The 11411-nt window shown below is 39.0% G+C and overlaps 1 protein-coding gene across 1 annotated transcript in view; it reads left to right on the top strand.

Moving 5' to 3' along the window:
* Positions 1-3733: 3733 nt before the first annotated feature.
* The window catches only part of adamts18 (ADAM metallopeptidase with thrombospondin type 1 motif, 18), a 75753-nt gene continuing 68075 nt past the window's right edge, over positions 3734-11411 (top strand). Inside the window, exons 1-3 of the mRNA XM_067438018.1 lie at positions 3734-4508; positions 4602-4674; positions 5759-6078. Of these exons, the coding sequence (XP_067294119.1) occupies positions 4395-4508; positions 4602-4674; positions 5759-6078 (507 nt within the window). The 5' untranslated portion in view covers positions 3734-4394. The remainder of the gene's footprint in view (positions 4509-4601; positions 4675-5758; positions 6079-11411) is intronic.

Here is an 11411-nt window from a genome sequence, read left to right as displayed (position 1 = left end):
GCAGACCACTAAACTAAAAATACATCGAGTCTGGCCTGTTTTCTCGCTGCAAACAAGAACACAATGGAGAACTTGCTGTGAGGTTTAAGCTAATTCACTTCAACAAGCATAAATCAGATGCTAATAGGTTGTGGAGTTTTCACTGCTTGGGTAGTTTTGTGAGCTTTCATGTACGACAGTAAATAAACATTGACGTTTCAAGGTTGTGTGTACAGGAACAAATTAAACGAGTGCATGTAGATATGCTCAGTAGGTCTGTCACAGTGAGATAGATCCGAGTGATAATCCTTTAAAGAAGAATCGGCAGACTCCCAGGAGCCTCCCACAAAGTCTCCCACAAACGATCTTCCTCTTACCTACAGCCTGCAGGGCTATAGCCCACCTGTGGTGATATCTTACACAGGTACAGTGCATTCTTTTTTTGTGGATTGGAAGAGAACAGATGGTTGTGTATTTTGTTATTAAACAGTGGTCGAAGTTTTTTTTCCCCTTCAGTTGAAGTCAATATGCCAATCAAAATGGGACCTGTTTACATTCTTAATGCATGTTTCTGGTCTCACTGTGAACGATTCATCTGTGCATGCTCTGAAGGAATGTTCTCCTCCATTAATCAATTGTTGATGGTTAAATTGGAGTCTCGCTTACTTTCCTGTTTGCTATTTGCTGCCTTATACAATAAAGGTAAATACACTAAATATGTTTAGTACTATATAGAATGTAGCTATTCAAAAAAGTCTATCATGGAAATGAGACGTTACAGTTTTATGGGTCAGCACTAATGGCTTTTAAAAGGGAATGTAGGAGGGGGCTTATCTCAGATTAAGCAGTCATTATCTGCAGTCTTATCAGATGTTGAGGCATTGTTTAATACATATCTAAGTCTTTTTCTGTTGCCCCCTACACCACACAGACTTACACATATGTGTGCAGGCAAGACTCTAGAAACACAAAGACTAGGCAAATATTACCAAACAGAGCAGCTACACATATACAAACCACTCTCCCACCACGTATTTGTATTTATATGAGCATTTGACCCTTGTCTAGAGCCCTGTCATGTTGATACTATTGGACTTATTTATTTTTATTGCCCTGAACTTCAAGGAGCTTCTCTGACAATGTCAAGCTGTTTTTCTTCAACCACAGGCTGCTTCCCCGTGCTAACATTGTGCTCGATCATTTATTGAGTGCTGACACTGTTTGGAAGTCTATATTCTCAGGCAAGGTACACAATATCAGGGAATAGGAAACAGACAGTAAGCGACATTAAACAGACAGTAAACAGCTACATCAGTGCCAATTTAACCATTATTTGACCCATAACACATGTGGACAAAAGCTCTTATCTCTAGTTAATCCTTTCAAATACAAAAACAGATCGCTTTTAGCATTTATTATGAACACACATGTAGCCATATTTGCTATGACGTCTGTGAGAATGCAAGTTGGAAGTTTCCTGAGGCCTTCAAGCCATGAGATAACAGATATCACTCAGGGATGTTTTCCAGGGTAAAGGCTGAAGTCAAAAGGTCAGGCTTGAAAGGCAGTTATTTCTTAGTTATTTCCTATTTGGGGTTTCAGTGACACAGTCAAATAAATACTAGGTATAACCGTCACTCAAAGGTGTATTGATTCTTGTCATGGATTAAGATTTATGACCTCTCCAGTCAACATCTGAGTCTGGGTCCCACATTTACTTCCCACATAGACTTTATTACGGATAAACTTTTTTTTTTTTTTTTTTTGAGTAGAATGGAAATTGGTCCATTCATGTAAGTCATGACTTGAGCTATGGTTTATGTCTTCTTTAGCAAAATGAATGTGTGTTGCAAATGAAATGAGTGAGAAAATGAGTGTTTACAAAACTGATGTTACCAAATACATATCCATATGTTGTGCTGTGTTATTCTGCATAAATGAATTGAAACCCTCATTATTTAGAGATGTTCTTCGACTGACCGTCAGACATTACGGGTCCAGTTTTGCACTCGTTTCTCTAAACGCCGTATGGGGTAAATTAGGAGCAGATATGGGCAACCCTGACCTGGCATCGTTCTCCTCAGCTGGAGCCACTGCTGGAAAAGCCACTTCTCCACAACATGCAGACAAATATAAAACAAATGGTATATGTCCATGTAAAGAGAGAAGGAACAAATGTTAGCAAATATGAGGTCAGAGGCTGTTATGACCTCACCGCCTATTGTATTAAGTTCAATTGCGAAAGTTGCTTTAAATGATCATATGTGCCAATCTTTTGCACAAAGCAAATCTGAGCTGATGAGGAAACAGGTTTAAGAGTCATTTCATTTACTCCAGAAGTTTTTACTGGCAAGGATTATATCTGTGCCCCTGCAGGCTTTAACTGCTCATTGGTTGGTTGTGTGACTGATTTTTGGACAGACATCTTTGAGTGAGCCTTTTGACTAGTTTGTTTCACTCCATTTAACATACTGTATACATAAACCCATACGTAAGCAAGTACCACAGACCTACAGTCTCTGTGCCCACTCCATTCAGTGGAGTTAAGGCACCGTTTTAAAACCAGAGAGAGGTGTTGGCACACAATCATATGGTAAATAACAACACTGTAGTCAAAGCAAAACCATCTTCCTTTGGGCTTTGATGCATTTGGCTTTGACAAGCTGAGCCCCCAGCCAATTTTACCAAAACATCTGACAACACTCTTTCTGAGGACTTTTCCAAATGAGGTTAAAAACTAATGGATTGTAAAGAACAATTGAACTCACTGGATGATTCTTTGCACATGGAGACTTTCTTTGAGCTACTTGTTATATGGTTGATATTGTGTCGCACGATAATCTTGCATGGCCTCATCTGTTAATTAGAGGCAAAATCCGAAAAATAAATAAATAAAATAAAACGAAATAAACATCAAACTACTTTTAATCCACCTCTTATGACGTCTTGACCTGATATTTAATGCTTTGGCAGAACCTTGACTTTAACTTTTATGTGATTCATAAATTTTTTTGTATGAAAATCAGGTAATAAACCAGCAAACGGAAAACAATCAAACAAATGATTGCTCAAATTAACCCCTTATGTAGACAGAGCTGTTGTCTTAATAAGACTTTGGAGTCGTGCGTATAACAACTGCCCTGTGTTTGGATATCATAAGGCTGGTAATCAAGAACGTTAATATTCAGACCTGGTTCAGCCTCTGAAATGTGACTGCACAACAAACAAGCCAGATCTTTTGTAATAAGTTTCGACATTGTGACTTTGTGAATCAAAAAACTCATAGGAATCAGTCGGGTTCACTGAATGAATCTGACTCATTTACTGAATGTCATTACTTAGGTTATACTTAATTTTTTTTTTTTTTTTTTTTTTTTACATTTAGGGCCAATGAATTAGCTATATATGCATGGTGTCTAGCAATTTTAAACCCACGTAAGGTATTAATCAAAATATTTCTAGACTGAGCCATGATTAATTATCTAACACATTATGAAAGAATTATGTGGCATACAACATATTTATAATTTGTTTAATTTGTTTAATTTCCCTTCCCCAAAATATTTCACTCAGAAGTTGCCTAAGAGTTTAGGCTATACAACTGGAATCAAGTCATCATGAGATCTTGTTTGCACAATGTAAAAAAAACACATACAAAAAAAAAAAAAAAAAAAAAAAAGAGAAGAGAAGAAGTTAGAATAGATGCAATAGAAGAGTTGTAATAGGTTTTACGTTGAAGAACACTCTGTAACAATAACTTAAACTGCTGTACATTCAATGTAGCCTACTGGTAAATATCAGCTGAGCGCTTTGCAGAACAGATGACAGTACAGTTTTAGGAACAAGACCTGACGTGAAAGCGCTTCATTATACAGTACAGCGTACAGTATCATAAATCATTCACAACTCTTCAGTTCCATATTAAACACATAAACTCTTTCGACAGCGTGTGTTTACTTGCTCGGACCGTTCATTTGAAGGGAGTGCGAACATGCTTCCCATTTCAATATACTCTATGCCCTTTTTATGGACGGTCGGACAGTGAGGAGCGCTAACGCACCGAATCACCCGCAGATGCTCGTCGCTGATTGGTGAAAATTTAAACCCTCACCCTTTCACCATCAGCCGGTGCCACTATTGCCGTGTAGTGTAGCTATACACACCACACACACACGCACACACACGCGCGCGCGCGCACACACGCACACACCCGCTGACTGTCACCGCAGCAGTTCTCTGTGTACCTGCGCTCGCAAACAGAGGCAGTGCGCATTACCCACATGGAACCGGTGGATTTTACTTGAGAAACGACAAAAACAGGGAAGTTTAAACAATTAGCAATGTCTCTATATTGCATTGCATGGATTTGCGGATCGTTCCTTTGCCCGTTTTTGAAGAGGTAACAGTTAAGGTGCATGCATGCCAACATGGATTGCCTTTTCCTTTTGCTCTGGAGTTTACAAATTCCTCTGGTGAACAGCACATCTGTAAGATTACTGGCGAGCGTGTCGTTTGGGAACTTTATTAAGGCAGGTGACACACTTATAATTGATTTTTTATTATATACTGTACTCATTGTCATTTAGCGAGTTGATTGTGGTGAGCTGTTTGCGCTTTTGCAGGCTCTGCAGTTCTGTTGCTTCCACTCAGTGACATCGGTGTCATTTACCGGCGACACCGGCGGCCTCAATCAAGGTTCGTGTCTTTACACACTGCAATTTCAGTTATTAATGATGACAATGCAATGATTGATGCTCTCGCGCTCTGGTTGAACAAAAATCATTACCTGTCCTTATTGGATATAGCTGTACAGATAAATATATTAATACGCCAAAGCATGTTACATATACTATTTGGGGAATTTGGGGGTTTACAGCATAAATATAAGCTACTCCCAAGTTGTGAGTTTCCAGTGCCGGCAGCACGCGTATTGTATGTGTGCATGGGCACATTAAAGGGATTCCCTCATCTCTTATATGCCGCGTATTAGGAGCTAGTCATATAGAGAGTAATTTATATTTAAACTACCAGTGAAAAGTTTGTAAACAATTCTTCGCGCGATTATGCTTCAATGCTTGACATTAGTTTTGTATATAAATGGGGGCTACATGAAATATAAGTCATTTTCACAGCTTGCACAGGCTACAACGTGCATTGAAATGCTCACAATGCAGAAATAAGAGACCTGTAGCAACATAAACGTGTAAAGAGTGATGTACGGAAGTTAGGAGGTTTTATTTAATGGATATCTTCGACCAGATGAAAGTAAATAAGCCAACAAGTGTTGACAAGACCCCATGACATTGTTTGAGAAGTGCAGTTTTCTTTCCTGTATTGTATTTCGTATTAACAAAGAGCGTTTTGGTGGGACATATCAAAGGGCTTATCCCTTAAAGTACAAAAGAAGAAGAAGGGGAAAAAAATAATACCCATTAGAATTGCTATAGTATTTGGCAGGTTGTATTATGGTGAGTGACACAAAATCATTACAGACCATTTCATTGGACTTAAGTCTGTGTAGTGCAGGTTGATTCATCAGTATATATATATATATATATATATATATATATATATATATATATATATATATATATATATATATATTTTTTTTTTTTTTTTTTTTTTTTCTGAAAGAGAAATACTGCAAATTTTAAAAGTGTAAATCTGGTCAAATAATCAGCTTTTGTTAGTGTACCAGCATATAAATAACCATAATCATTACGTGGTGATGGATTGATATTGAGCCAGATGCTTTAAACTGCGATTGTCCCACACACAGATTACGATTTTGCCACACCGGTCCAAGTGGACTCACTTGGAGGCTACATTTCCCATGATGTTTCAAGACATGAACGGAACAGGAGGTCCCTGTCAGAAGCTGGCAGTTCGCTGCACTATCATGTCACTGCATTTGGCAGGAAATTGCATTTAGACCTGCAGCCGTCCCATGTGCTGGCAGAGGGGTTTACCATACAGACACTGGGTGCAGAGGGCATCAACACAGCGACCCTTGACCCTTCTATTCATAACTGCCTCTATCAGGGTTCCATACGAAACCATTCGGAATCTTCTGTGGCTATATCCACCTGCACGGGTCTGGTAAGTGTCTCCTTTTATACTCACTCATAGATTCACTGACTCCAAAACTTAATGAGCTATATCAATGCCTACTAGTTTCAAGCTATGAGGCATCCTACGAAGGCTTCCCAACTGAAATGTAACCTCATAAGTGACTGGTTTAAGGGACTCCTGTGCTCAAGAATTTTCTGAACACGTCAACCATAAATGTTTTGGTTTGAAATTAATTGAAAGTATCAACATTTCTTCTGCTATCTCCTCCATCTTTTTTTTTTTGTTCACTGATCCTCTGGGAATCTTTTGCATAGCTGCCTTTTAATTTGGCCAAAACATACCTTAATAATTACGTTTCTTACAAGCTTTGTGTCTTGTGCATACTTAGACACTGCACTGCCATCTACTGAAGTGGATCAGCATGATCATCTCTGGGTTTTGTCAATTAAACTCAAAATGGAAAGCTTTTTATGGCCGTTCATGACAATTGGGTTTTAGGGGCCTAAAACGTAAGCTTTTGAAAATGGGTTTCAAAGGGCTATGTTATGAAAAGGATGCCTTTACAGTCAAAAACTCCCCCAAAAAACGTGAATATGTGAAAACGGTGACGTCATGCGCATTTTCATACATGCGTATTATGTGTTCACGGGTGTTCCCTGACATCTCCAACTACTGGCCTGGCATACATAATACAACCTGATGATGAACATCAATGATGAATTCACTCATCTTTAACAAAATAAGCAACTTCAGCATCACTCAGATATCAAATGTTTACATTTGTTTTGTGTTTTTGTCAGTTTTTCTGTCCCCTGGCATTAGACCTTTTTGCTTCTTCAATTGTATTGTACTAATTCTACCATGATCCCTTCTGGTCAAGTATGATAATAAGTTTGTTCCATTGTCTAACTTAGAATTAATTTTTTTCACAGCAAAAAAACATTAGCAGGAAACTACTCAATGCACCTTGAATCTGTGGACTATGGATATAGCTCACTAATTTGTGTAATAAAGGTCATAAGTGCTGTTCCATTGTTGCTTTACTTATTAAGTACATGGAAGTGTTTCGAGTAGCTGCCAATGTCAAGTAGCAAATATGCAAACATGTTTGAGTTACGGTTAGTATTGTGTGTTCTGGAGCTTAGAAAGTATGTGGTGTTTCACTGAGCGTTTAGTGTAGCATATAGTATGCATAAAGAGCTTAGTAAAACAGGTTCACTGAAGCACTGAAGTATGAAGTAAACCAAAGCAGAGAAATGGCTTGTGCGGGATGGAGCGCTGACTTTTACTTAACATATCTTGGGTCTTTATGGTTTCCTTCAGTGAGGATCACACCTCACCTTGGGTAGTGGGCTACTGTAAAATCATCCCCACAGTTCTGCTGACGGACTCTGCCTCCACTCCCTGCTCTTTTGTTCTGTGTTTGCCCTGCTTTCCTGTTCTCTACAATTAAAGACAGAGTGAGGTTTCAGGCGCATGGCTGGCAGCGCTAATCTTTGCATTGTCCTTTTCATTAGCGGTAGCTTCTCCTCTATAAAACAGCAGTGACCCATTCTTTTAAAACTGTGTGACAACACAATGTGATTTGGGAGCAATTGCATCTGAATAGACTGCAGGGACTCTTTGATCTACTCCCCCTTCTTTTGAAGCTCTTTTTTAAAATGATGGCGTGAGCTCAAGGTGATTCTCTAGACGGTCTTAAAGGTGCCCCTATTTCAGATATACAGGACGCCAAACAAGACCTGTGTGTCCCTTCGGATTTTGTGCTTAAATGTACAGAAGAAAAAGGAAATGTCCGAGAAAAAAGGGGTCTCTCACTCTGTCACTCTGCCTCTTTCACTCTCACTTTCTTTGTTGGATTGAAAAAGAACGAGTCACAGAGGACTTTAACCCTTCCATGTCATCTCCGCATGATGAGGAGCTTTGGATTAAGTACAAATGAGAACCCATTCATCCCTCTGCTGATCCGCAGCAACCCCTTGTGCTGTGAAAGGCTGAGGAGGCAGTTGCTTAGAGGAAGAGAGGTTTTGTGTGGCGAGAAGGCCAGTCCAAAAGTAAAATCAATGCTTATCTGGATGAGAACCCCCACAGTCGAAACATTCTGAGGTAATGCCGTTCATTAGGTTACTGAGTTGATGAAAGCCTGATTTGCTTGTGCTAGTCCTCTTGCTCGCTGTTAAACAGTGCATAACGTAGCAGATGGACAGGGATTCTGTTGTTAAATGAAGAACAGGCGGTCCCTGCCTTTAAATCATGAACAGAGGGATTTACTCACTAAATCCTGCTTCTTTTAAAGTTTTTAATTACTGAGCACTCTTCAGTTGCTGTTATCACTTGCTTAAAATGGATTGTGTGGCCTCAGATTTGACGGCATCATCAAATGTCTTCCATCCAACCTTAAAAAACACACATCAGCATAGTAATAAAATGCTAGTCATGTGTGTTGTTTCTAGGTTGGTTCAAAATCTTCTAGATGTGCTGCTTCCATCATGGCATACTAATGCCAGTTCCACAGTGCAAGATGCTTCAGTTCGCAAAAGCAGATTAGCAGGTGGAGCTTCTGAAGTGGCGTTCTGCTACTTCTTGTTCAGAGGTCAGAACTTCCACAGGACCAAGCTTCAGGGTCAAATGGTTGTACAAGTTCAGAGTTGCTTTTCCAGCCTAGGCATAAGCAAATCCCCATCCTCTGGCCTTCCCTGGGTCACTGTTCCATATGGCTGGTGACAGATTCAGGCCCATCCCCCCTTGACTGATTTTGCTTTCTAGACGTGTTTTGACTGGCCGTGCCACCATGCTGTCCAAAACCAGATCAAGTAACACAATGAAAGACTTAGAGATCTTTCATAATACTGTTCATCTTGGATTATTGATGGATAAACTATTCTGGCAGTGTTTCTATATTTAGTTGTTATGATTTGTTTGACACATTGGCACTCATTTCTGGCTAGTCCAGTTTAACACAACCTTAGACCTGTCAGATCAAGTTTTTAAAGCAGGTAGTGAGACAGCAGACTTGACATGTTCTTTATCTGTTTATGTTAATTGGAACCTTAGTTTGCTGACAATTAGCATGTTAGGAAGCGCTGCTGGGTAGGAAAACAATAAGTTGACCAGTTTTCAGTTATCTCAGTCAACATACATGGATGGAAAACTTCCCCTTTTTCATGATGTCCAACTTGGATGCTATTTGCTGATGTTTTGCTAGTTCGATATTTTGAATCAAGGAAATTCTGTATTGACTCTTTATCTTCATTCCCATGTAGTGTACACTTTATATGCACAACTGTTTTTAACATAGATAATAATAATAATAAAATATTGAGCAGTTATTCAGCATATTAGAATGATTTCTGAAGGATCATGTGACACTAAAGACTGGAGTAATGCAGCTGAAATTTAGATTTGATATTTAGATTATTTCAAAATATTATTATTTTAACTGAATTGATTTTGATCAAATAAAGGCAAACCCGTTGAGCATAAGAGACTTCTTTCAAAAATATTTTAAAATCTTACTGACCCCAAACTTTGAGTGCCAATGTGTCAAACAAATCATAACAACTCAATATAGAAGCACTGCCAGAAAAGTTTATCCATCAATAATCCAAGTTGAACAGTATTATGAAAGATCTCTTTTAAAATAGTATTGTGTGTTCTGCTTCATGTTCTCTCTATAGCTGTCATAAGAGATGAACCCAAACTTTTCATGATTAGGCTAGAATTGTGAATATAGGCAGAAAGTGTTTTTCAGATTCTATCAAGCAGACAACTGAGTATTGTTAATTATCCTCCAAGTCTTTTGAATGGTTTGCAAGCAGGTCTTTGTAAGGCAGGGGGCTCCCTAGATTTGCCCTTTAGCTTTTGCTGAACTCAGACATGACCTTTACAAAGTCCCAAGTTATATGAGTAACTTATTCAAGCACACCTATTTAAAACGAACTGTTACTCATACTGAATTAATCAAATTAATGTTAAGCCTTCATGAATTTATTGATTGAGCAATTGATTAGACATTCAATGTAAATTAATGTAACTCATAACTTTTGTGTAAACTGTGCAAACAAGTAAAAACTTAGGTCATACAAATTTTATGAGGTGTTGGTAATTTTTGCTAAACAGATTTCCCAAAGATTCTTTCTCTCTGTCTTTGGGTGTGGGGGGTTTTCATGAAGTCTTTTTGGATGGCAAAGTGGTCTTTTATCTTTTATGGACAGCCCGGCCAATAGTCCAACCTCGTGGGTGCTAGACTGTCTGTGAATGTGTGAGGTGTGTATGTGTGTGAATTGCTGCTGAAGCACTTCAGCTGTGTTTATTCAGTACCAGACCTGCTGGTTCAAGCTGATGCGCTAACGTGTGGGATTGCACTTAGGGACAGTTGTGATGCTAATTCACTCTGACTGGAAAGGAGGCAAGCTGTCAGTGTGCTCAAAGCTTGGATACACTGCAGTGAGAGTAGAGCACCGGGGCATTCAAACATCAATGGGAGAGAGAGAGAGGCTGGGAATTGCCATATACAGACTCCAAGAGAAGATCTGTAGTGCTTGTCTGAGAAAATGCGGTGGAGTTTTCATCAGGCATGTTTGTTGTCATGATTGGTACTTATAGATTCTGCTGTTTGGGGCCTCCCTGTTTAAGCCCCTTTTTGCCATCATAATGAAATTTCAACACATTTGAACATTTGGCCAGTGCCATTAAAATTATATATTAAGATTAGGCATTAAAATCCTGTGTCATTATTTTTTTTTAAATGTGTACATTTATATCATTACTTCTTGTAAAGGTCATGTATAAAGTATAAAAGTGTGTTCACATAAGTGAAATTTAATGGCCAAAAAAAGGTCCATTGTCTATTGTCGATAGTGTAGCATATGGGTTGAATGACTTAAGATTTGAGTGATGAAAGTGATGTAAGTGATGAAAGTCGAATCGACTAGTTGCTGATAGCATCAATAATTAACAAATAATCCTGAACCTCGAGCCGAGACTCAAACATGGGTTGCCTCCTGCTCACCTATGACAGCGCTAACCACAAGTATATTACACCTACATACCAGCTTCACGAGTTTGTGTGCCCATATAATCTTAGTGAAAGTGGTAAACAGATTTGGCTTGCTGTCTGCTATAGAGGGGCTCGGAGAGGATATTCTACCCGAGCTCCGATTGCCCCCCTATAACAGGCAAATTGAATGAATAAAATAATGAATGAATGAGTCATTTATAAAGCGCTTTCATATGTACTACTGTACACCCAAAGCGCTTTACACTCATGTCAGGGATCTCTCCTCAACCACCACCAATGTGGTGTACAAAAGGAGGAGCAGGGGAGGAGGAGGGATGCTTCAGGAACCAAAAAGGGGAAG

This window comes from Pseudorasbora parva, chromosome 1 (assembly GCF_024679245.1).
Source record: "Pseudorasbora parva isolate DD20220531a chromosome 1, ASM2467924v1, whole genome shotgun sequence".
NCBI classification, from domain to species: domain Eukaryota; kingdom Metazoa; phylum Chordata; class Actinopteri; order Cypriniformes; family Gobionidae; genus Pseudorasbora; species Pseudorasbora parva.
This window is presented reverse-complemented; position numbering and strand designations above follow the sequence as displayed.